General features: G+C 39.6%; 1 protein-coding gene and 2 pseudogenes across 2 annotated transcripts; 1 reads left to right on the top strand and 2 right to left on the bottom strand.

Moving 5' to 3' along the window:
- LOC143543699 (peroxidase 9-like) lies at positions 1–3,689 on the top strand. Its single transcript, XM_077035960.1, has 5 exons — positions 1–807; positions 891–1,031; positions 2,045–2,098; positions 2,194–2,359; positions 3,182–3,689. Exons 1-5 carry the CDS (start codon positions 490–492, stop codon positions 3,592–3,594), a joined length of 1,092 nt encoding a protein of 363 aa, XP_076892075.1. The 5' UTR covers positions 1–489; the 3' UTR covers positions 3,595–3,689.
- A 12,205-nt stretch (positions 3,690–15,894) lies between these two features.
- Positions 15,895–17,648, bottom strand: LOC143543698 (uncharacterized; annotated as a pseudogene). Its single transcript, XR_013137126.1, has 5 exons — positions 17,234–17,648; positions 17,000–17,140; positions 16,807–16,926; positions 16,287–16,382; positions 15,895–16,159 (listed from the first exon to the last, which is right to left on the bottom strand). The product of XR_013137126.1 is annotated as an uncharacterized LOC143543698 (transcript).
- An 8,541-nt stretch (positions 17,649–26,189) lies between these two features.
- On the bottom strand, positions 26,190–27,252 carry LOC143543711 (bZIP transcription factor 44 pseudogene; annotated as a pseudogene).
- Positions 27,253–27,878: the final 626 nt, after the last annotated feature.

Below are 27,878 nucleotides of genomic sequence, written 5' to 3'. Positions count from 1 at the left end.
GAGATATGAAGATTCGTATTCTATCTTGGAGCAGGTAAAACTGAAATCACAACCACTCTTTAAAAAGTATAACCAATCTTTGTTTTCAAGCTTTCTATAAAAACCATAATATGTTCTTTTCTTCCAGTCCTATCTCTTCACTTGGTACTATAAGTACCGCATTCTAGCCATTTTGGTTCAATCATTTTCTTCTGCACCTGTGTCTTCAAACCTAACTCGTACGTTCCATAGAACCAAACGCTAATCTTCCGTAAGATCTTGTACCATACGGCCCCGATAACTCGTCACGATTTCACCAGAAACGCGTACTCTGAGTAGACTATTCCTTAGCCATTTCTAAGTGTATTATGTAAAGTATGTATCTTGAAATGGTCATAGCACTACACTAGTGGCAAATATGTAAATTATGCATCTTGATCTAACCCTTTATAAATATTATTATTTATATACTCTCTATCATGCAATCTTTTGTCACAAATAGGTTCATCAATGGCCTCTCTTCATTACACTACTTTCATAATAACTGCCTTGCTTTCTTCCACCACAATATGCTTTGCTTTTCCGGGGTTCAGCTTCGGATGGGGTCTTGGCAGTGGTAGTGGCACTGGAGAAGGGTCTTTTGGTGGCGGTGGAGACGTGTCCTTTGGCGGTGACCAAGGGTATCCTGGTCTTTTCCCAGAGTTTTACAGTTTATCATGTCCTCAAGCTAATGACATTGTCATGTCAGTACTTGAGAGTGCCATTGTTAATGATCCAAGGATGCCTGCTTCTTTACTAAGGCTTCATTTTCATGATTGCTTTGTTCAGGTAATTATATTTAATAATTTTTTTCATCACACATAAATTATGTTACATGACATTGATTTATATGGTTGTTTCTTATAACTCAGGGATGTGATGCATCTGTGTTGTTGGATGATAGTGCAATGTTTGCAAGTGAAAAGAATGCAGGGCCTAATAGTAATTCAATTAGAGGATTTGAAGTGATTGATGAGATTAAGTCTAAACTAGAAGAAGCATGTCCTCAGATAGTGAAGAGGTAGGTCCCAGCAGAGCCCAGTTGGACCCGCAAGACTCACCTTGAAGAGGGACATCTGCGCAAAGACCAACTGGTTCCGCAGGACCCACCATGCTCAGAGAGATGAAGACCTTACGCGCATACGCCAGCTGTTCCCGTAGGAAAAGCCTCCCAATGGTGAAGTACCCCGCCTGTTCCCGGAGCTGCGGATACAAGCCATCAGCGGAGGCTACCCGCACTAATAGTAAGGCTACACGCACAAGGCACTAACTCTCAATAATTCAGTAATGTCACCTGAAGAAGGAATGAGCAAGGCGGGAATACTCCCGCCCAAATGAGCCAGTCCGTACGCTTCTGGAGGATCTTTTGTACTATACCTGCCAAGGTATGGACAAAATAGACAAGATCTGACCAAAGCAGCCCATGAACCAATCGCAGGGTGACAGCTCACTGACAACAGTACGACGAGCAACACGCTCTAGTACTTAATGTCACTATCAGCCGCTGCCTACTCACCAACCCTCATCGTGGCACGTACATAGCCTGCAGTTGGTGGAAAAGGAATAGTACACAGCCGGCCATGTCACTATCAGCCGCTGCCTACCCACCAACCACCAGCACGGCACGTGCGTAGCCCACAGTTGGTAGAAAAGGAATATTATACAGCTGGCTGTACCTGCTTGGAAACCTACCTTCGGCTATAAATACTCCAACTCCTTGGAACGGTATCATTATCTGATCTTATCATCATATACTATCTTATACCATCACATATCTTATCTGCTCTAGCTATTTCTCTTAATATACATTTATATTCAGAGCAATCTAGTCTGATTCTCACGCCGGAGGGTGGTCACAAGGAGGTACCCCCCCTTCTCAGTGACGAGCTCACGGTGTCTGTTTTGCAGGTCATCAGAAGAATAACCATCTTTGCCGGACCTAACCCTCGTGGGAAACATCTACTTGACCCTAAGATTATCCGTAATCTGCCGGGGTCGCTTAGTGTTTCTTTATTGGCGCCATCAGATAGTTTCTTGTGCTGACATTCTTGCCCTTGCTGCTAGAGGTTCCACTGTTCTAGTAAGCAATCAAATTTCAATATGCATGTTGTCATATAATTATTCTAGCTAGGTTTTATGATAAATATAAAAACTTTGCTTGTGATATTGTGATAGAGTGGTGGACCGAACTGGGAACTGCCGTTAGGAAGGAGGGACGCGATGCAAGCAAGTCAAAGCGACGCAAACAACAACCTTCCTCCACCGAACTCCACCATTCAAAATCTCATCACACTTTTCCGGCGGCAAGGCCTTGATGAAGTTGACTTGGTCTCTCTTTCTGGTTAGTTAATTATAAGGGTTGTAAACGAGACAACTTGGCTCAGTTTATTTATCTTAACAAGCTGAAATGTTAAGCTTGACTCATAAAAAGCTCGTGCCAACTCATTTATTATTATTATTATTATTATTATTATTTAAATAAGTATTTACTTCTTTTACACATATTAATATGTATAAAAAGAAAAAATAATGTAGAAATTATAACTGCAAAATCTATACGTATTAAAATCCAGGCTTTAGTTTAAACGAATCAAGCGAGCGAGCCAACACAGGGCCTTGCTCGTGAATCGCTAAAAAAACTTGGGCTTTTAGTGAAAAATAGTTTTTTTTAAAGGATTTAAACAATTAAATATTAAATGAGATTATTTATTATGATTTGGGTTATACAATTTTTATTTATTTTTTTAATAAAAATGTTTTAAATTGAGTAATTGGGTTGAAACATTAGAAATACATATTTTTAATATAATATATATATATATATATATATATATATATATATATATAATTAAAAAGATCTGCCTAGTGTAGTGTTTGGGCCAGGGACATTTGATGTCCTCGCCCCCCTCCAAGCGGGCCATGAGCCAATGTGACTGCCAATATGCAAGCTTACCTTAGCTTGAGCTCGACTCATTTACAAATGAGCCAATTTCGAACGAGCTTTTCTTAGCAAATCTCAAGTCACATGTTCTTAAAGCGGAAGTCAAGTCAGAAGCTTTTTGAACGACCCTAGTTATATAAAACTCAAGTCCCAAAAAAAAACATATGAAAGCTTCATGGATAATACAAAAGCATGCATAACAATAATATCATTTTTTTGTAGGAGCTCATAGCATAGGAATGGCCAGATGCACTTCATTTAAGCAAAGGCTATATAATCAAGATGGAAACAATCAACCTGATTCAACTCTAGAGATGACCTACTACAATGACTTAAAAACAGTTTGCCCGCAAACGGGTGGCGACAACAACATTTCTCCTCTAGATTTTGCATCACCTGCAACATTTGATAACACGTATTTCAAGCTCATAATGTGGGGAAAAGGACTTCTAAATTCTGATCAAGTTCTTTTGACAGGAAATGTTGAAGAAACTATGTTTCTAGTTAAGGCATTCGCCGAGGATGATGCTCTCTTCTTTGACCAGTTTGCTAAGTCAATGGTTAAAATGGGAAATATTAATCCCCTCACTGGTTCTAATGGTGAAGTGAGGAAGAACTGTCGAATGGCTAACTAATTATAACTATATAACAATGCCTACCGTAGATTCATGAGTTGTATGATATGGCTTTATTATCTAAATTCTCTATTTTCTTGTAATGCTGGAAATTATATCCTACTTTCTAATGAACTGAAATATGGTTTCTTCTAAGTTGATACAATCATTTACTCGGCTCAAAACGGATTTGATAGTCTCAGTTCTCAAATGCATCATGTCGTTGACAGGAAAATCGAGTCTTTTCTCCCGAAAGTAGAAATCACGAAATACATTCAGGAAATTCCATCTTGAATGAATATATTGTTATAAGTTAATGGGCAAAGTATAGTGGGGTTTCAATTCAGTTATTTTAGTGTTATCATGTTATTTATGTAGTTAAAGTTTACTTAAAGACTAGATGAGAAATAAGAATATATAGATTGATACGAGTTAAAAGGTGTAAATTACACGCTTTCTCATGACTATTCTTAGTTCATGTACCAACAGACCAGGGGCTCAATCGGGGAACTGCCTTCTTGGCGGGGGTTGGGTAAAGCCCTACTTAGCGAGTGGCACCCACTGAGAAAAGACATTCTATCACCTTAAAGATGCTTCATGAGAAATGCATCAAATCTACATGAATGGCTAAATTTGCATGGAAAATAGACGCCTATGGGACTGATCATTAGTAATAACATAGTCCGGCAGTGACACAACTCAATGAGTATAAGTGGCAACTAAGCGGTCAGTAGCAACTACCACTTAGTTACAACTGATACACTCTTTTACTAACTTGATTAACGATGTTTTTCACTGATATAACTGATGAAATTGCTAAAACTGGCAGCAGTTGTAACCGTAATCTGCCAACCACCAACTGAAACATTATGATGATTTAACCATGTTTAAATAAATCATCCGATCTGTTTGAACCCACAAGTACTTTAAATAACTTCTCCTTCTTTGCAAAAACCTTTCTTTTTTTATCCGACTTAATGGCGGCCCAACCATTTTGGTGGCCTAAAACGAATGAAAATTCCAGGGCCTTATTAAAAGTAAGAGTTTGTACTTTTTAATTTTTTATTTATTCCGCTTCACATTTAATTAAATGAAGTTAATATAAAACCAAAATAGTATCATTCCTTTTTAGACACTCTATTTTGTAACATAAGCTAGTACGTCACGTTATGACAATTTATATTTGTCTATTAAAAGAAAACAAAATATAAATGTGGACGTAAAAGAAATTTGATTTGAAAGCTATTAAAAAAATATCTTATATTTGGATAACACCCCATACATTGAAATACTTTTAACATGGACATTTACAATTTACTAGAATTAAGAACTATTATTGAAGTAATTTTTATTTTAAGAAAAACAAAATGTATCTAAACCATAATTAAAATTATTGAATTAATGATTTTTTTTAAACGACCAACTAAGTAATGCCGGGTACTCCGTACGCGGGCCCCATTGGCTAAAGGTAGCCCGAGCCGGCCATTAGTCTGGACGGACGGAACCCCTAGCGATCTACCTATTGAGGGATTCCCCGGAAAAAAACCGGCCCCCACGCCCGCCAAACGGCACGACAACGAGGAGCCGGTAAAACCGGGTGAGATTAGGACTCGAACCCTGGCAAGCCAGGGTCATCCCTCATATCTCCCATATAAATTAGTGATAATGAGGTTTGAACCTCGTACCTCTCACTAGTAAAGTAAGTGCTCTACCATTGAGTCAAATCCAATTTACTGAATTAATGATTTGTCCTTAGAAAAATAAATGTAATTTAATTTAAACTTATGGGCCCTTGAGCTGATGTCCCATTCATTAATCACCTATAAAAAGTAAAAAAAATAAAATCCCAATTGGGATTTGAACCCTAGTTGCTGGAAAAGAAAGATTGAGCTTTAACAACCAGACTAAAGCATTATTCTTTGTTGTATTGATTAACTTAAAACTTATATATATGATATATCATTTTTATACTTTTATAAATTGAGGTCTCAAATTTTTTTGGGCCTAAAGCCCGAGCTTTAGTCACATCAACATACGGGCCGGCCCTAATCCGACTATTGATTTCGTGAACCCATACAATATTTTAATCTGAAAATGAAATATCCACGATTTAGAAAGCTATCCATGACAGATTTGAAACAGGAAAACTACAATCTTTTAAATAGTTTGTAAGTTACCTTTCGCGATCTTTCATAACTATAAAGTAGTGACAAATTCCAGTGCCAAGCTCATTGTATACACACATTTTATATAGACATCATTTAGTTTGCACCGTATAATACTCTTTTTGGAGATTATGTTACAACTTTTTGAAGCGTACAATCTTAGAAGTGTTGACATAAAGTCACCATGTATCATTTTAGTGTCACCAATTGAAGCATGTGTTGGTCATTGTAGCATATTTGCCTTTACTTAAAACTAAAGAAAAATAAAAATAAATATTGATACAAGTTACAAGATTTGGTGTACATATTCATTCAGTCATAAATCATAATAATTCTTTTTTCCATTCATCAATAAACTTGGTAAGCATGTAAGCAACATCCTTTAGTTTTTGTTTATCTTGAGTATGATTGAACTTTCGACTAGTACCTTCGAAAAATTTGAATCTGAAGAGATCTATTCCCTACGATCTATTACATCTACAGCATGTAAACCCAATAGTGTTGAAAACAAATCGACAAAAACAATACTTTATAATTTTCAACGAATCCAAATTCAAAGAAGAAATATTGTAGTTTTCTTAAGGAGTGAGCAACTCTTTTTTCAAAGTTGTCAATTGAGAGTTTGATAAAATGACTTGACAGGGAAGTAACAACATGAAGAGGTAGGTCCCAGCAGAGCCCAGTTGGACCCGCAAGACTCACCTTAAACAGGGACGTCGGCGCAGAAACCAACTGGATCCGCAGGACCAACCATGCTCAGAGACGTGACGTCCTTACGCGCAGTACGCAAGCTGTTCCCGCAGGAAATGCCTCCCATGGTGAAGGACTCCGCCTGTCCCCGCAGCCTCGGATACAAGCCATTAGGGAAGGCCACCCGCGCAGCAAGGCTACACGCACAAGGCACTTAGCTCTCACTCAGTGTCACCTGAAGGAATGAGCGAAGCCGGGAACTATCCCGCACAAGGGCGGGAGGGGGAATACTCCCGCCCAAATAAGCCAGTCCGTACGATACAGGAAGATCTTCTGTACTGTACCTGACGAGGTATGGGAAAAAGATCTGACTAAAGATACGACAGCTTATGGACAACAGTATGGCGAGCAGCATGCTCCTACACTGTATGTCACTATTAGCCGCTGCCTACTCACCAACTCTTGTCATACCACGTGCGTAGCCGGCAGTTGGTGGAAAAGGAATAGTATACAGCAGGTCTGGTCACTGTCAGCCGCTACCTACCCACCAACTACCAGCAGGACACGTGCGTAGGCTACTGTTGGTGGAACAGGAACACTGTTGCAGCCGGCCATACCTCCTTGGAAACCTACCTTCGGCTATAAATACCACAAATGGTATGACCATCTCATCTTATCATATCTTATCTTATATCATCATAATATACCTGATATCTGCTCTAGCAATCTCTTAATATACTTTTATATTTAAAGAGCAATCTAGTCTGATTCTCACGCCGGAGGGTGGTCACAAGGAGGAACCCCCCCTTCTCAGTGACGAGCTCGCGGTGTCTGTTTTGCAGGTTATCGGAAGAACCATCTTCCAAGGGTCTAACCCCTCGTGGGAAACATCTCTCCAACCCCCAGGTTACCAGTAATCTGTCCGGGGTCCGGTTAGTGTTTCTTCATTGGCGCCATCCGTGCATAAAGCTAGAACTTTATTCTCCAGTTTTTTCAAACTTTCTACAAAAGATGGTTAGAGAAATTCCGGTAACCACAACCCCAGCTACTGGGGTGAATACCGGTAACACAGTTTTTACAAACACTACCCCGGTTACCCAAGCCGGGGCAAGTGAAGTAAATTTTACGAACACTACCCCAGTTACTCAAGCTGGGGCAAGTGCAGTAAATGATCGCCTACTGGGATCCACTGATACCCAGTTTGAGAAACGAAGACTCCCCCGCCAAACTCTCGATGAAGTTAAGGCATGGGCGGAGGCACGACAAAAGGAATTCCAGGCTGAGTTGGACGAACGTTTGCGTTCCATACAACAGGCCGACGAATTCGAATACTGGGAGGATGACTCGGAGGAATCCGACTCCGACGCGAACCCTCGCCATAGGGCAAAAGGGAAGCGTAAGGAAATGGAATCCCAACCGAAAAGGCATTTTGGACAAGCCTTCAAACCAAAAAGCACAGGTGGAAGTCCACGAGACTTCTCCAAAACGTTCAGACCAAACATTGCAAATGCAGGAACGTCCAAGTTTGCAAGGGACATTGCGGAAGCAATCTCCCCAAAGAGTGCCAAACAAATGCCTAACATAGGCACATATGACGGTATATCTGATCCAGACGATCATTTGAACAGGTTCATAGCGGGGGCAACCGTCAGCAATTGGACGGAACCCACCTGGTGCTACATGTTCCAAATGACGCTTGTTGGGGCTGCTAGAGCTTGGTTTGATCGTCTACCGGTCAACCACATCTACGACTGGGCAGACTTCCAGCAGAAGTTTAGCCAACACTTCAGCCAGCAACGGAAGTATACCGAGGAGCAATGGACAATCCTCAAATGCATACGAGAAGAAGATGAATCTCTGCCAAACTTCATCACTCGCTTCAACTCAAAGAAGCTAAGTTTGGGCAATATCAGCGAAGATCTTGTTCGCGCTGCCTTCATCCAGGGCGCGCATGACCCAGAGCTCATCCGCACCCTAACGGGTAAAGATGGCATGCCATCCACATGGGATGCCATCATGACAGCAGCAAAACGCTATGCGGAAACGGAGAAGCAACTGGGTAGAGATCTCCCCCAGAGCACAAACCTCTACACTCAGAAGACGAGAGAAGACAACGTCCTCACCGCCCGACTAAATAAAAAGCGGAAGCAAGGCATTTGGCAGTCAAGGGTAAACTTTGACACCTCATCCGGCTTGCAACATCGATTGGGCGGAAGGGATAATGCACAGCCGCACCGGAACTCCAGATGGACGCCACTCAGCAAAAGCGTCACTGAGATATTCGCCACTGAAGAGCTCCCGTGGCCAAAGCCTCCAATAATCCGACATCGTCACGATGCTGATCGGAGCAAATACTGTGACTTTCACAAGACAAAAGGCCACAACACTGAAGAATGCACAGACGTAAAAGACATGGTTGAAGCATTTGTCAGAGATGGGACGCTCGCGCACCTCGTGGCGCAATAAAGGCTGAGCAGGCGGGTGCGTGTAGAACCCCAGCTGGGGAAAACACGAATCAAAATTCCAGCTTCAATATCGAGACTACATGCTGCGTAAAGAACGAGATCCCGAACCAGGTGCGTATCGGCTCGATGGCACTCCCATCCCAACATGATGGAAGGGAGCTCATTTACACAGTTTGCATGTAAATCAATTCCAATTTGTAAAGAAAAGGCCAAGAGCCACTTCTAATGGAAATGATTCTCTTTAAGAACATCGAAGCTGATGATTTTACATTTATACTTTTTTGAACACTAATATGCCGGTTTTCACCGCATAATTAAGTGAAGTCATTGCGTGGGAAGGCGGTCCTACCCGCACGAACCCAATAACGTGACAAACCTTCACGCAGGTCGGTTGAAGGGGAAGAGTTCAATTATCCCATTAAATGAAAGTGCCGGTCTATCCGCATGAATCATTAAGGAAAACTGAACACTAACCTATTGACAACCGCGCGTCGAACGGTTCAAAACAAAATTCTTAAAAGGATGAGGAAAACCTACACGCAGGTCAGATAACGGTAAAGTTTTGCCATCCTACTAAGTGCAAGTGACGGTTCAACCCGCACAATCACGAAAGAGGAAGCAAAACTTCACACTTATCAACCACGTTCAAAGGTTAACTTATCCTCAAAGGATGAGGGAAACCTACACGCAGGTCAGATAAGGGTAAAGTTTTGCCATCCTACTAAGTGCAAGTGACGGTTCTACCCGCACAATCACGAAAGAGGAAACAAAACTTCACACCTATTATCAACCACGTTCAAAGGTTAACTAATCCTCAAAGGATGAGGAAAACCTACACGCAGGTCAGATGAAGGTTAAAGTTTAGCCATCCTACTAAGTGCAAGTGACGGTTCTACCCGCACAATCACGAAAGAGGAAGCAAAACTTAAACCCATTATCAACCACGTTCAACAGGTTAACTTATTCTAAACACTTGGAAAATTGCTAATTTAAACTAAGTATGCAAGTCATAAGTTTATAAAGCAAGGAACCCAAAGAAGGAAATAACAATCTTATACGCAAAAAGATTTATATTTCACAAATGAATTATTACAAGAATGGCCGGGTAACTACCCGCCTACGAAAAGAAAAATAAATACATCCGTACAAGACTATCCTAGCAATGGGAAGGGATCTTCGGGATCAAGCCTCAGGGCCGCCTCCACTTGGACCCGCTCCATCAGAAGAACGGGCCGGTTCGAGGAAAGCTTTAAGGATAGCTAACCCATCATCAGCAGCAGCTACTTGGTTCACCTTCTCCACCACTGGATGCGGGAAGGCAGCATATTGGTTTACTGCTTGGTCATATATGGCTTCAGTGTCAACATTGTACAAAGGGAAGTTGGAAGGCGGGAAGCCTTTCTCAACGAACCCTAGACCAAGCAGGAAGCCAGCCCGTTCCCCATCCTCGTGAGAAGCGTTGAGGGCTGCGCTCATCGCATCGTCGTAGGATGTCTCTGAGAAGACACGATGCACAACCTACAAAAGAAAATATACAAATCAAAACACCTTTTCTATGTACAAAGGAAAGCGTAAAGACATGAAAGCTTACCTGAGGCAACGCTTCTCGAAGAAGCCATTCCTTGGCAACCAGGGCTTGGGTGCAGGCGCGTTCGGCTTCGCTTTTATTGAGGTTGGCAAGTTGCACTTCCTTTGCAGCAGCCTCTTCAACGCCCTTAAGCTTCCGCTCGGTATGGTCAAGCACGCCCCTCTGGTCCAAGATCTCTTGGAGCTTCTTGGCATCTTCCATCGCCAAGGCATCATGAGCACGTTGGAGAGCCTCTAATTTGGCCTTGAGCTCCTCGTTCTCCACGCGTAAAGGCTCAGCAACGGCCTCAGCCTTGGTGGCCCTCTCAGTTGCGTTCCTCGCAGTCTCCTTAGCCAGCCGAAGCTGTTCGTTAACAGCTTGGGCAGCCTTGGAGCGGGCCTCGAGTCGCGCTTGAACTTCAACCTCGAGGGCCTTGAAGGCCTTCTCCTTCTCCGCAGCAGCTGCGGTCAACCGTTGGTTCTCCTCCCGAAGAGCCCGCGCCTGAGATACGTCCTTGGCGCGAGCTGCTTTCAACTTGTCGTTTTCACGACAAAGCAGCTCGACGCGCGGCTGCATCCGGGCCTGGAGAACCCGAAGCTCATTGGTTAGCCTACCCTCCTGGTAGCTAGCCATGGCTTCCCCCAACGCACCATGAGGAGCAGCGTGGCGAGCCCAGTCCACGCACTCCACAGGGGTACGAAGGGTTGTTCCTCGGCGTATGTTCCATCGCGGAACATACACTTCATTGGAATCCGACACTGCAAAGAACAAAAAAGCAGTTAGGAAAAAGACGATAAAGAATAAAAGTGAAAAAGGGGCCAAAGGAACCCTACGCACCTGTAGGGTCTATAACAGGTCGATAGCCGCCGAACCCATCACCTGAACCCAAAGGAAACCCATCCAAAAGGTCAGGCAGATGGGAAGGTGGCAAAGATTGGCGAGTACTCCCATGCGTACCTGATGGGCCGGCCGTCGGTGCCGGTGGCGGGGGCATGGTGGCAGCCGCCGCAGTCGCTGCCGCAGAATCCGCAGCAATCGTAACCGCCGGCTCGGTAAAGGACGCTGTAAAAATGGCACTCACGGCCGGCGCTGACGTCAACTCGGCTGGAACAGTCGACTCAGAGTGAGCAACTGAACCAGCGGGACCAGGCGCAGGCGCCTGGGTCGACGCCTCAGGTAGGCTGACCAAGCCTACCGTCATCGGCGGAGAGATACTACTCGGCACTTCACCCTGGAATGCGTCAACATCCACGCCTGCACAAGAAGATAAGTGTTTAAATAAATTTAGTGAAATCTACAAAGATAAGGATGTTTCTACTTACGGGTTTTCTTGAGCCTGAACGTACGGACGGGCGGGGACAAGCCCGATGGGGCCGGTCTCTTGACGCCGGTCACCGTCGTCGTCGTTGGTTCTCCGGAGGTAACAGTCGTAGCCTCCGGAGCAGTGGTCTTCTCACCACCGGGGTTCTCCGCCACCTCTTCACTATCTGACTCGGTGTCAGATAGAAGCACCGGATCAGCTGTGGAGGCCACCTTCTCCTTCCCTTTCCCGCCGGCAGCCTTCTTCTTCCGCACCAGCGGAGGACCATCTGCGGATTCCTCAGAAGAAGACAGGATGTAAGGAAATCCAGCAGCGGGTACAGCATTGAGGGGTTGAGGATAGAATATCGCCTTACCTGGCCGCCGGTGGCTCAGGATCTCTTGGCCCGGCGGATAGACCTCCACAAACCGATCCGCCGTTTGCTCCAGGATGGGCAACTCATTCTCGTCTAAAGCACGAGTGCCCACCCGCACTGGACCGTCAGCTTCCCGCGGGTACAGGAGCGACTCCAAGTCATTCCCCTCTGAAAGAAAAGAAACAGTTAGAAGACAAACTAATATCAGCAAGAAAGACAAGACATACCATAAGGAATAGAGTTCAAACCGTATTCGAGAAGGATGGGAAACCGGGACGCATCCTTCCATACCCGGCTCGTCCCCAGCATCACCATCCCGGACTCCGCAAACCGGTAAACCGGAGATTGGACCCGGGATATCTTCGCGAACCACTCCGCCTCCTGGTAGCTGGAAGCGTGAAGGCTCGGAAGCGCTTGCCCCTTCTTAAACTTCATGGCAATGGGAATGGCGCGGGCAGAAATGTAGAAGAACTCCCGCTTCCACGATCGGAGACTGCGCTCGGTCACGCAGATCTTCAAACCCTTAATACGGGTTGTCAGGGTGTACCACCCCTGGACGCACCTCCAAGTATAGAAGGTCATCAGGCGGTCCACGTAGGGCTCAATACCCAGAATCCGGCACACCCACTCGAAGTGCCGGACCTTGGCAATCGCCATCGGATGCACCTCGGTCAGGTGCACACCGTGCCTCTCCAGGACACGGTACACAAACTTTGTCAAAGGAAACCTAAGGTTCCCATAGACAAAGAATGCAGCATATACCCCGATCTTGCCACTGGGGGCATCGTACACAGTCTGGTGGGATTCAGGAAACTCAGGCTCAAGAGACTCAAGCATGAACTTCCTGACGATGTACTGGTACTGATCGACAGGTAGAGCACACTGGCACTCGCCAGCAGTACTCCTATCGTCGGCTACAGCTTCAGCATCATGAGAAGACATTTTGCAGAAAGAAGAAAGTGATTTCGGGAAAATGCTTGCCTGAAAAGGGGAGTATTTGCCGGAAATCACTAAGAAGAAGAAGAAGAAAGGTGAAAGTGTGGATTACAAAGAGGCTTCTCCCCCTTTATATACTAATCGCAATTAATGCGGTGAATTTAATGCGGAGGAGAGAGAAATCGAAGGTGCAATGAAACTATGACACGTGGCAAAAAGCAGGCTGGCAACAGCTGTTGACAGGACGTGTGCCAGTAATTTCGCGGCCACGCGCCCGAAAAATCGCGCCCACGCGCCTGAAAAAGCGTCTGGAATGACCATATAACGTCACGTCACCATAACTTCCTGCACGTCCTGACACAGTCAGAAGAAACTGTCGCACGACGTTTCAGAGGTTTGGACTGTTCCTATCTTTCCACCAACCTTTCAAATTTCAAAATTCAAAATTTGAAAATATTAAAAAGTAAGCGGGAAAATACCCCTTACCTTGGCAAACAAGTAACCGTAAGACGGATGCGGGTACAGTGTAAAGGCAAAACCCTGCACATACCTAGCACCCGCAGGGAATTGAAGCCAAGTAAACCTTGGCAAACAAGTAACCGTAAGACGGATGCGGGTACAGTGTAAAGGCAAAACCCTTCACATACCTAACACCCGCAGGGAATTGAAGCCAAGTACCTCGGCAACCAAGTAACTATAAGACGGGTGCGGGTACAGTGTAAAGGCAAAACCCTTCACATACCTAGCACCCGCAGGGAATTGACGCCAGGAATACCTTGGAAGTAAAGTAACCGTAAGACGAGCGCAGGTACAGTGTTAAGGCAAAACCCTTCACATACCTAGCGCTCCGCTGGGAATTGAAACCAAGAAGGGATCTTCTGGGCAATGCTTGCGGAACGAAAATAACATCCCCGCATAGCGGGAACGTCGAGAACTACGTTGTTGGAAGCTCCAGGATGGAATTGATGGTTTTAACATAATTGATCACTATGTTCAAAACTACCAAAACCTCATGGAAAGACCACACAAGTGGGACTCAACGCTCCTGACTTGCGAGGAGGTTACAGACCTGCCCGCATCATACCCAAAGACCAAGCAGGAAACTCGGGAATTTCTGCAAGTGACAAGGACTTTCGCGGGAGGAATCCCCATGGAAAACCTTAAAAAACCCTTTTCAAAACCCTTTGCTTAAGTCCAAAAGTTCACCTCACTTTATTAAACACGCATGAGAAGAACATTGGACGGGGGGGACTTGAAGAGGTAGGTCCCAGCAGAGCCCAGTTGGACCCGCAAGACTCACCTTAAACAGGGACGTCGGCGCAGAAACCAACTGGATCCGCAGGACCAACCATGCTCAGAGACGTGACGTCCTTACGCGCAGTACGCAAGCTGTTCCCGCAGGAAATGCCTCCCATGGTGAAGGACTCCGCCTGTCCCCGCAGCCTCGGATACAAGCCATTAGGGAAGGCCACCCGCGCAGCAAGGCTACACACACAAGGCACTTAGCTCTCACTCAGTGTCACCTGAAGGAATGAGCGAAGCCGGGAACTATCCCGCACAAGGGCGGGAGGGGGAATACTCCCGCCCAAATAAGCCAGTCCGTACGATACAGGAAGATCTTCTGTACTGTACCTGACGAGGTATGGGAAAAAGATCTGACTAAAGATACGACAGCTTATGGACAACAGTATGGCGAGCAGCATGCTCCTACACTGTATGTCACTATTAGCCGCTGCCTACTCACCAACTCTTGTCATACCACGTGCGTAGCCGGCAGTTGGTGGAAAATGAATAGTATACAGCAGGTCTGGTCACTGTCAGCCGCTACCTACCCACCAACTACCAGCAGGACACGTGCGTAGGCTACTGTTGGTGGAACAGGAACACTGTTGCAGCCGGCCATACCTCCTTGGAAACCTACCTTCGGCTATAAATACCACAAATGGTATGACCATCTCATCTTATCATATCTTATCTTATATCATCATAATATACCTGATATCTGCTCTAGCAATCTCTTAATATACTTTTATATTTAAAGAGCAATCTAGTCTGATTCTCACGCCGGAGGGTGGTCACAAGGAGGAACCCCCCCCCCCTTCTCAGTGACGAGCTCGCGGTGTCTGTTTTGCAGGTTATCGGAAGAACCATCTTCCAAGGGTCTAACCCCTCGTGGGAAACATCTCTCCAACCCCCAGGTTACCAGTAATCTGTCCGGGGTCCGGTTAGTGTTTCTTCACAACACTATCATGTTCTTTAAGGGGCAATCTTGAATGGATAAATGAACTTGATATCTATGTAATCCATCATGTAACCAGTCCACACTACAAGTTGTAGTCAAAATGCCACATTATGTGCACCGTTCATGAACATTCTCACGACACATGCACACAAGACTCGAGCTTGTTTAGTACCTTAAATGAGCCAAGCTCGGCTCGAGCTTGACTGTGAAGTGTTAACTTAATGCATATAAAAGTCCAAAAGAGGTCAAACTTTAAAAACGCACAAGGCTTGTTAAAGCTCGACGAGCCTAAATGAGCTAGCTTCCCATACAAAGCTCGGGCTCAGGCCGGCTTGATAACTAGACGAAATTTATTTTAGGCTCAAGCTCGTCTCAAGCTCGAAAAACCCCGGCTTGTTTCAAGCTATTTTATCGAGCTAGCTGATAGCTTGCGACAGCTCGGCTCATCTGCACCCCTATCTAGAATCACTAGAATGTAGAACTTCTATGGATAATCAGATGATAAAGTATATTTTTTAATAAATGACAAAGAAAATCAAATAACATTCATAATTTTCAAGTATTTCTTTGTTAAGTTTTCCATTTTTAAGCCCGTTCCCTTAAAAACGTCTTCATGAACACACACCTAAAACGCCCCCAGTCACTTTCTAACTAAAAAACAAGTTATCTCCCATAAGTATAAATTCATAAAATATTAATAGTAAATGCATGTTTATACATTTGCTCGTAAGTCGCTAGAGCTATTTGGTTTTGGATGTAGATCTCTTAATCAACTTGTGTTTCACCATTTTGGCAATCTTGTAGAACCAGAAAGCACTGACTAACTGAAGTCCCAAGGCCATTGCCTGCACACAATCAATATTAACTTAGTTCAGTTTAGAATGTCCAAAAAAGTTCAACAGTTGTGCCAACTCATTGATGCATACAATCTTGAAGTTCTTGACCAATTGAATAATATAACTAAATTTATACCTTGATGAGAATAGGATTCGGGGCGGATAGTGTTACATAACATAGATATGGTCCAAAACCCATTCTTGCAAGTGTAAAAATCACCGCAAATGCAACCTGTATATTCAGTAAAGTTGTATTTAATCACTACTAGAAAAATAGATGTTTTTCTACAACCGAATTGTAGGAAATTTGTTGGAAAAATTCAGTTTCTAACAATTTTTTAACAAAAAAGTTGTTGGAAAAGCACATGTTTGAAAATCGTTTTCAACCGTTTTCCAACAACTTTTCTTACAAAATTGCTAAAAAACATGTGGTTGTAAGCTTCCTACAACTTTCCTACAAAATCTATTCATAATGTTTATTAGATAATATTGTAGCAAAGTTTGAGCTTATTTTTTTGTTGAAAATCTGTTAGAACTACTTGTTGTAGGAAATTTGTAGGGAGTTTTTGTGAGAAAATGACTTGTTTTCTAGCAGTGAATCAACCAAAAAGAACATCTTTAATTTTTTAAGAGTTGAGAAAATATAAGGAACTAACATCAGATGCTAGATTAAGATCAATGTCCTTATAACCAAGCTCTTTGAGAAGCTCTCTTAAATGGAGTAATGGGCTAGATATCTCTGTGATCCACAATGCAGCAACCATTTCTGACCCACACTACACATCATTTATGGCACCAAATTCATTAATTTCAAGGAAAAGTTATTAACAAAATTTCACACAATAATACCTTTTCATAAGCAAGGCCTGCTCCAATTCCAATTATGCTAACTAAATGATGAACCGAATTATCGATCTTTACATTCTTGTCGAATAAACAACATATTAAATCATATATTAAATAAGCAAGAGTAACTCCTAAAGCTTTCATCTGTTCATAAAAATCAAAGAAAACACTACTACAAAATCAAGATTTTCACAAAATTAATAAAGTTTCAACAAAATTTTAAAAAAATTGTAGAACCTGGAGAGGGGAAGAATTTGAAGCCAAGGGACAAACTGGACAACCCAAGTCTTGAACAGATTTAGAAGACAAATACACCGCGAACAAAGCATGAATTGTTGAAACGATACGGTTACAGAAATGAAAGACCTTTTTGGGAAAATCTTTCTTGTTAAAAGGAATGCACTTGTCCATGAGATCACTCCGGAAACAACTAGATAAACCTTGGCATAGTCTTCCATAACTAGTTGATCCAAGCAGCTTTGTTCAAATGTCTTAAATAAACACCATAAGAATCAATGAATCGTCAAGATCAGTTTGTCAATCAAATGAATATGAAGTTAGTTATTTGTTTTCACCTAAGAAGGAAAAAACAGCATACGCAATAAATGAGGAGCTTTAGGTTGAGAGAAGTTGGTGATTGTTGAAATCTACATTTAGATATATTAATTGGGAGCTAGAGGTGGGTAAGCTGTATTTAGTGTCTAGATGTATACACTCAAAATGTTTTGGACATTTAACCAACACATGATATATTAAACAGGACATGAGTTTAGTATATATTATCCATCATTTAAAGTACATATAGTTAGGTTACCTCTTACCAAATAATTCAGTAGACCGATCATTTCTAATTGAAAAATCCCATTTAATTTCCTCCTCCACATGTATATGGTCATGTAAAATCTTAAATTTGAAATTCGTTTCTATTTTAAATCTTAGAATAAAAATCTTATGTTAGTCAGAGTCATGTTGGAGCTTGGAACAAATGTCTTACGTAAAACATATGGATACCAAGTCTAAGACCTCTGACATCAAGCTATGTCCTAGGAAAGAATCGTTTTAGTTTCTATTTAAGTTGTACATGGATGTGTTTTTTTCTAGTCGTGATTCTTGATAAACCGGTAATGGTTAATATCCCAAAGTGACTCGTTGCAACACCATGATCTTGATACAGAGACGCGTCAATCATAAATACTAAAAACGTTACAATGTTTAATAACTTAGTAAGTGTCACACCCTGATTTAGTGCATGGGCGTGTGACCACAAGTTAGTACCTGTTTTGTAAATGTATCAGAGTTTATTGGTTAATTTTAGCAGAAGACTGTAGATTGAATATAATATTAATTTACATAGATTGAATATAATATTAATTTACATTGAAAATTTACTTGGTAATTAAATACCCAAGTATCGGTTTACAAAATATGTGTTTTATATTACAAGGATTTTATATCAAAACGAAGCCATCTCATAACGCGCTTTTATCTTCATGTAGATCAATTCTTGCTATTGCTACTTATGCTTAATCAGGCCCGGCTCTGAGAAAGCAAAAAAAAAAAATTTGGGCCGAAGGCGAAATTTATTTTATGCCTTAATTAAAAAAGAATATTTTCTTGGTTTAAATAATTAAATTTTTATATAGGTTTACTTGGTTATAATTTGGGTTGTGTAAAAATTTTTGTATAAAAATAGGATTAAACATGTCTCAAATGAGACTTAAACCCATAACCTTTTGGTTGAGAGTAATACCTCTTTGCCACTAGACCAAGCTAGTGGCCATGTAATTAAGTTTAAACATTAAATATACATATTGTTTTTAATAGAAATAAATATAAATTTTTTTTAAAAAAAATTTCGGACCTAATGGTGTGTCGGGCCTATGGCCGTCGACCACCCCGCCACCCCTATGGGCCGGCCCTGTGCTTAATTACCTGCAATGAGTTGAAAAAATACGTCAGCTATATGCTAGTGAACACGTATGACTCTATAAAACATTTAAATGACAGTTACAATACAATTATAGTTTTCTGTACACTCGGCAGTAGTATTGCTATTTCTGGGCTTTGTACCACTACCCTACACACACACAAGAGTTCCCTGAGCCATGTAGCCCCTGCATGGAGAACTTAGTTATGATCGTTAGCCCGCGGCCACATAGCCTTTGACTGATTAGGCTGAACAGTTATGTTTGGATCCAGACACATGTGTTAATCGGTTTGAGTTGCTTTTATTTTCTATCTTCTATTACAACGTTTTAGAGATTACCTAGTCTCATGTAAACTTTGACTGACTTGTTTAAGACAAACACCCGTTTATCTTACGGAGTATAAATATGTTTTGACTGATTGAAAAGGTTAACGTATTCACCTGTACCGTCGGTATTGAAAACCTTGATTGATTGATTGATTGAGAATGATATTTAACCTATACATAAATAGGTTTGTATGAATGTTTGAATGGTGTTTCTTGATTAAGTTATGACTGTTAAGCTTAACCTTGAAATCGTTTATCTTTGATTGTGAATGAAAACACTTGTTTTTATGTGACGTTTGATATAGTATGCTTTGGCTTAATAGGTTATAACACGTTGGTAAGTTTCTCCAGGTAAGTAAACGGGTCCCTCAGTTGATTGGGATTTGTACGAATTACTTTCCTTAGGCAAGAAACTTACTACTAGTGATATCACCCTTACAGTTTACTACATGCCCGTCAAAATATATCTTTTGTTAACATTACTTCATCAAGAAGTAACATTTATGAAAAATCATTTATGAATGATTATAGAATACTTTTTAAAATACTTTCAAGGTTAAAGGCCATAGCCTCGATTGATTTTCTAAGCTATAATTCAAATAACTTAAACATAACTCCTACCTTAGAATGAATACTTAAAATGATAATAAGAAAAAAAAACAGGATCTTGATCTACTCGCTTATGTGATTGCTACTCGATTATGACTTCAAAACTTGCACGAACTTCGAGAAAATGGCACGTCGGCTTGACACGGCAATAGGGCACGCCTTTCTAGGTTAAGTGTGTGTAAATGGAGGTGAGTTTGGGAGAATGGAGTCCAAATCCGTAACCTCCTATTTATAGGCAAAATCCGCAACCCATCGCGATACGCGATGGGTTTTCTCATACCCGTCGCGTATCGCGACTCCGCAATCTGACGCCGCCATACCAGCTTGTGACACGTGGCCTGTCATATCGTGTCATGTGTTGACACGTGGTTGGACACGTGTCACTGGTTGTTTATCCTTGTCATCGCGCTACGCGATGATACCATATAGGGTGAGCCATCGCGTATCGCTACGCCGCCCATTTCTGGGTTGTTGTGCAAGTCCATAGCGCTACGAGATGGGCTTCATGCCTGCCCCATCGCGTATCGTGATGGATGAACATTTCAGATTTTTTACATTTTGGTCCCTAAACTTTATAAGCTAGTTATTTATGGTAAATTGTTGTATGGTTAAAGACGCGGTGTTACAATAAGAAAGAGAAAGTCCAAGTCATTACATGATTACAACAAATGTATCAGATTCTCAAAGAACTGTCTTAGGGGCAAGGCACCCAACTCGCCCCACCCGAGTAACATTGGGTTGAAGGAGTATCCCCCTCCCTCCTCTCTCTCTCTTCGTAAGAGTGAAATTGTTGCAAACAAGGGGCGACACATCACTTGCCCTTACGTCTTTTATATAGCCAACAAGAGAGGATGATTGAGCCAATTTTTCTTGAGCGAACAAAGGAAATAATAAAAACAAGGAAAAAAAAAGTACAAGTCTGTCTAATAGTTAAATAAAAAAACATGTGATTGATGGAAACATGATATATCCCATCTCCCTTGTTCCTTGTGCTCGCTAAGGTTTAACGAAGAAAGGGCAAACGCCCTCGTTTGCACTCTCGTAAATTGGTTTGGGGGTGACTAATGAGTATGTTGGTGAGGTGGCTTGGGCACCAACCCACTATGATGGTCTTACGTTTCATGAAGATGAAATAAAGCGGCAAATTTCAATTAATTATTGTTGTAATTAATATAGTTGATCGGGAGACGGCTAGTCTATGCATCTATGATTTGTATAACCAAATAATTATTCTTAAAAATTAAAAATTACAAAATAAAAAAAATAACATTAAATAAAAAATAAAAACTACATATTTAGCTCTACAAGAAATTTCACGACATCTTCACTCGTAGCATCATAGTTTGTCAACGCGACTAGATGACGACAACGAGCTAGACGACGGAAGTTTAAAATATCCATCAAAAACAATATTCAGCGAGTAAAGTTATAAAAATTTTAGAGAGAAAAGAAGATGATTTTTTATGTGAAAAGGGAATAAATGGTTGGTTAATTTATATGTTTAATTTTTAATGACCGGTTGCAACGGTCATATAGTCATTGCAACCATCGAGACAATCAGTCTTGCTACCTCGTTCGGGGTTGGTTTATATCAGGCCCGAACCACCTAGGGTGGTGTTTCCGGCAGGGCCAAGCCTTCTTGAGCCCACCCCTCATCCGTACTGTCCTCCCTTTATTATTACATCTATAATTTGTATAACAAACAAATTATATTTATGTTTTCCTAAAAGATTTTGATGGAACCTGGACTCCACTCAATATAGAGATTAATGACTGAAACTCTATAACTCCATGTACCATCATTTTGAAGTATGTATGAAACCTAAAAAACTGATCCGAAACAGAAAAACGAATTAATCAAACCTTTATGCTTTTATTAAAATTGAATTTTCGATTTGGTTTCAGTTTTACGTGTAACTAAAACCGAAAAAGCCGAATCTAACTTATAGATTTTTAAATTTTTAGTAATTTATAGTTGTTCAATGTAACATTTCGGATTTTCCGTATTCGTATTTGTTTACCAGATTCGGGAATGTAATTCCAATCTTTCGTATTAATAAAAACTTATATATATTGGTATTTAACTTGGTTTAACTTATTTTATATTTTCATAAATTTCAAACTTGTTAAACAACCCTTAAAAAAATCTTAAAATCGCTAAAAACACATTTTTGGAACTTCAAGGACTAAAAATGTCAAATTTGAAAAATCTGGTGGAAACCACCCACATCGATACGTGATGGGTTCTCCCAAACTCAATCACGTATCTCTACCGACTTCAGAACATCAAATTGTTTTTTTTTTGTTCGTTTCTTGTTAAATTTGTCCTTAAACGACCCCAAATCATGAGAATTGAGGTCCAAGATAATTTACCTGCTATTGCAACATATCTATATTCATTTATTGTTGATTAAACCGAAATCTTGTAGTAAACAGACCCGATTTTAGTCATTAATAGGTTATTCTTTCTCCTAATCGAGTTAATTTATAAACTAATAAGTTTTACCTCTGTATTCTTAACAAAAACACATTCTCAAACCCTAAACCTTATGCAACTCAGTCTTCACCCTCAAATCCCATGAATTTCCGCTCTCCCATTATCATTTTCTTCAAGATTAATCGAGTTCATTTAAGACTAGTTGACTTTAGTGTTAAAACCTCTTTGACCACAATTTTCTCCTAGTTCTAATTCTCGTTTGGGTAAGTAGTATTTGCTTATCAAACTTCCTCAATCAATTTATGGGATTGAAGGGGTCTCGGTGGTCAGTTTTATCCAAACCCGTTAAGGGCATAATAGTCAAACATAATTGACTTATCGATTTCTCTACTTTCTGGTTGGAACTAGCATTCGGACAAGAAGATTTGTTTTTTCATCATAAAGATGAGTGTACTGGTCAGAACCCAACTCCCGACTCGATGTCCGGATTCTGAACAATACCAGCTCGCTTAAATCTTAAAAATCTCATAACTTGAGTTTTCCGTATCCAATTAACCTGATTCCAATTGCGTTGTTCTCGGTTTTAATTCTAGTTTGTTGTCTCCAAGTTTCAGGTTCGCTCAGGTTAACTTAGTCGGCACATTAAAAGTTTGGTTTCTCGTTTTATTGTTATTATTCACTAAAACTCGCCTAAGTTATAAGATGAGTAATCACTCTCTTATTTTACTGCTTTTCTAACTTTTGGGGACATATGCGTACCTATTCATACTTTGCATATTACATACTACAGACAACTAGCAAACTGTGAATATTGTGTGTTGATCGATTAAATGATTATTTGCTATTTGCTTACTAGCTTATTTGGTTAATTCTAGCATTTGGAGAGGTACATCATTGATTCTAGCATAACTCATTGATAATGTCTTTGTAGCCAAAGCCAGATTCGCATGACAACGTTCAAACAACACCAACTACTTGCATTTGTTTAATTGTTGATACTCACAGTATTGGTTTGCAACTTTTATCATATAATATATTTAGTGTTAAACTGGTGATTTTCTCACTCAACCTCGTGTTATATATTTTGTACACATGCAGGTTTGAGGTTTTCATCTGGTTTGAAGCTAAGGTGAAAAATCATTTAGAGATACCCTAAGTTAATTTAATAAAAGGCTATTGTGTTTGTTTTATTATTTTGAGATGTTTGGATTTCATCCGTAGTTTGTTTGAACATTATGTACTTGATTGAATTTTGAATTTAATAAATAAATTAGATATCGTCATATTTGAATTGTATGATAGTACATTGTGAGTTGTTAACAAACGGTGTGTATCCCAGCATTCCGCCATAGGTTGAGTGTAACATTCAATATATAATTTAAGTCAAATATTTTAGCCCGGTTGTATAATAATAAAATAACTATTAAGTAATAAAATAACTAATTCTTATCTAGGTCGACAACCCTGGTTTCCCGTAATTTTGATTTGAGTCTTGGTTTTCGAATCTGTGCAGCCCACTTGTTTACATATATGCAACCATGGAGGCCCAAGTAACTGGATGTTTTAAGGTCGCATAATTTAATAATTTAATATGTGCAACCTACATAACAGTGTATTCGTAATGGTTTCACTAAAAGACAAATTGAATTTTAATAATTCAACATATTTTTACAGTTAGCCGATAATAATATTACCTCAAAAAATAGTCTCACTTTTCATACTAATTATTTTCATTGAACCCCTGTTACATATTTTTACAGTTAGCCGATAATAATATTACCTCAAAAAATAGTCGCACTTTTCATACTAATTGTTTTCATTGAACCCCCGTTAAAAAAATTAACTATATTAACTATGTTAAGTTTTTTTTCCAAATTTCACAATGATGTTTTAGGGTTTTTGATCAAAATGAATATACGAGTCAATTGATGTAAAACGTAGTTTGAAACGGTGCTCCAAACAACGAGATTGTGCTTCAATTAGGGTGTTTAAATATCCAATTAACAAAAATCAAGCAGTTTTTAGGTCAATTTTACATCAATTGATTCATATCCACCTTATGTTCTAAAATCCTAAAACATCAGTTTGAAATTCAGAAAATAAACGTAACACAGTTAAGTTTTTTTTAATGAAGGTCCAATGAAAACAACTAGTGTGAAATATGGGACCGGTGGCAGCTATTTTTTGAGTTGGAATTATTATCGGTGAACTGCAAAAATGTAAGATTTTAAATTTGTGTGTCATTTTAAATTTTAACAGATTGTGAATTTGAGAGAATCTCCAAATTATTTCAATATGAAAATGTTTCACAAATCTTAAATGAGTCTTAGATTATTCAAACGTAAGACATTTATATTACATATCCCCAACAATGTATGTTCAAGGTTCACGATGAAGGTCGTGTTTCGAAGACTCGTAAACACAGCAAATTTTATGATTCTATATATGCTTTTGTTAAAATGCATATTCATACAACTTGCAAAATCCAAGCATAAAACGTATTCAACTGAATCATATTTTATTGATTCAGTTTGATTCTGAAGATAATTTGATCACTTCATTTCTCTCTCTATATATTTTGGGCCTTACATGTGGGCCTTGTCTTTAATAATAAAGCCGTTCCAAAAAATAAAAAGAACCAAAACAAGCATAGGTGTCTTATAAGTTGTAATCATTTTAAGACACGTTGTCGCTTCATATGACTTTTCGTGATCAGGTTTCTCACAACAAGCATAGTAGGTGTAATCACCAACTCTTGAAGTTTGGTGATATCACTTCATGATATCCTATCAACTGAGTTAAATCACTTCTTTGGGTCCCTCACGGTGACCCTACGGTCACGTGAAAGTTGGTCCTAGAGAGTGAAGATCTTTTTACTTTTTACATTATTTCTAGCAATATTATAAATTTTAAGCTGTTTGATTCAAGTTCATTTCGTGATGACTTTTATATATTTGCTCAGTGTACAAAGATCTGATGCATATAAAATCACTGTATTCATCAATTATTAATATCAACATAGATTCCTTTCAGTAAAAGACAATTACATATAATAAGACATTTTTGTCAAGAATTGATTAATAATCAATCATATTTTCGTGACTGAAAACGAGGCATTTTAACAAATTTCAAAACCACTTCCATTCGTAGCCCACTTGTGTTTTTCTATCTTAAAAAATTTTGATAATAACATCTGTGGCAGGGTTAATGCTTGATTTGTTTCTCATAAATATAACCAGGTTTAAATATAAAACTAAAAAAAATGCCTATAAATTTCACAAGATAGCCTTGACAATTGACATGATATCTTGATCATTTACTAAGTAAAGTGTTTATACAAATGGCATAAATATCATATATATATGTTTAATAATATAAGTTAATCTGATTTATTAATCCAAATTACTACCTAGTGAACGATAAATTCTTCGTAAAGGTAATGTAACCAATAATACTTCTAATATTTAGTTTTGTTACCAAGAGTTGTCTCACTTTAACGGATAAGTAACTTCGTTGGGCCAAAATAATTAACAAATAGAGGAAAGTGTTTATAAATGACATAAATAAACAAATAGAGGAAACATGAGTTTTTTACCAAAATAATTTTCCGATATAGTGAAATTGCTTTTAAAAGTGAAAATGAGAGTAATTTTTTTTCACAAAATCTTGGATATTAATTATAAGCTACTAATAAATCAAAACTAATATCATTAAAATACAATTATTCAATAATATAATAATGCATTGTGATAGATTTAGTATAATATTAACACTTATCATTCAACACAACCTTAATATAAAAAAAGTCTAATCATAATAAATAATGCTAACATTGTTTTATTATTTTAAAAAGACAATAATAATAATAATAATAATAATAATAATAATAATAATAATAATAAAAGGCAAGGCATGATATTCCTTTCTTCCCTTTCCACAGATACTACAGCCAACCAACCAACTCAACCATCATCAAACCTAAAAGTACAACCTAATAAAGCAACCACCACACCTAACCCTACTCGTACAGTACAACCACATCATGCATTCATCACATCAATCACTAGTACTGCAACATCTCCGTAGCAGCAGCCATAATTGGTTGCTGGTTCAGGTACATCAAATTCCAAGGATTATTCATCAACTCATTATGCCCTTCAAAGTACTCAAACCCATTGCCACTACTCATATTATTATTATTGGTGAGATTAATAATCTCATTGAGGTAATCCAGCCGCTGGCTGAGCTCACTCATCTGAGCTCGTAACACGGAGTTATCCGCTTCCACATGAACAAACTGCTGGTTGGTGACGTTTATCGTCGTCAGGATTTGAGCGTTATCCTTCTTCATCTGGTTGATTTGATCCGTCAGATCATCCAGATGCTTTTGCTTACGCATCCGAGATCTTCGTGCCGATTCGCGATTGGACTGCATTCGTTTCCGTTTCCTTTGATCCATCAGATCCGATTCGGATCCAGAGTTTTGGATCTGAGACGAGTTGCTTGACGCCATCGATAGTCTTAGATTATTCGAACAACAAAAATATAAAACTTAAATAATAGAAATCGGATTATTATTATTTGAAAATTTTGAAAAACTATAGATATAGATATATATATAATAATATTATGATTACTGGATTGATGAAGAGGTGTTCATGAGAAAACGTAGAACCAGTAGAGGAAGACGACAGATAACGATTGAACGAGATGATTCCGGCGACGAAGGGAGGAGTTGATAGTGAAGCCGGACCGGAGGATTTCACTGAGAACAGGAGACATTAATTTGTAACATCTAAGTCACCGTAATGGAGCATGGAATCAAAGAATATATAGTAATGAATGATAGTGAAACCACAACACCGAATACGAATGGGTTTGTGAAGGTTTGACGGAATGGAATGGAATGGAAGAGGTTTTAGGTGGAATGGAAGGGGTGAATAAAATAGAAGGAAATGGGGGGTTAAAATAATAGAGTGGAAAAGGTAGGGTGGAAAAGGGCGTGATTGGGGACGAAGGGTGGAGATGAGTTTTCAATTGGCAGAAGAAAACAAAGGACAGCTGGAGATGGTGGAAGAATACAAAATAATGTAACTGAACATTGGGTACATCTCCTTCGCATGTTTAATGTTGTTTTTTAGGCCATAAACAGATTTTTTATTTTTTTTCTTTAAATAGATTCATCTGTTAATCATTTTATTCTTGTTTAATATATTTTTGTGTGTTTATATTTTTAACGTGATTTACAAAAGTTTTACGATATCATTTCATGTGTGTTTTTTTTACTATGGTTTTGTATTATCGAGAGAGAGAAAACAATGAGAGAGAATTAGAGCGTTTTGTTTTTCTAGAAACAATAAGAATTCTACATTACAAAATTTAAATGAATTACTAACTTGTAAAAATGTATTAAACGTCGGGTTATTTACGTATCTTTTGCAATAGATATTCTAGTTTAATGGTATTGGAGTGATGTTTAAAGTTTGGAATCTTTATGGTCTCAAGTTTGAAATGTGATTTAATGGAGTGTTCCCACATTGATGGGTTTCCACCTTAATAATGTGTATGTATTGGATGTTTTC

Source organism: Bidens hawaiensis, unplaced genomic scaffold, assembly GCF_021521415.1.
Source record: "Bidens hawaiensis isolate Kalapana, Puna unplaced genomic scaffold, B.hawaiensis_p1.1 tig00013251_1, whole genome shotgun sequence".
Lineage (NCBI taxonomy): Eukaryota > Viridiplantae > Streptophyta > Magnoliopsida > Asterales > Asteraceae > Bidens > Bidens hawaiensis.
The sequence above is the reverse complement of the archived record's forward strand: the minus strand, read 5'-3'. Positions and strand labels throughout refer to the sequence as shown.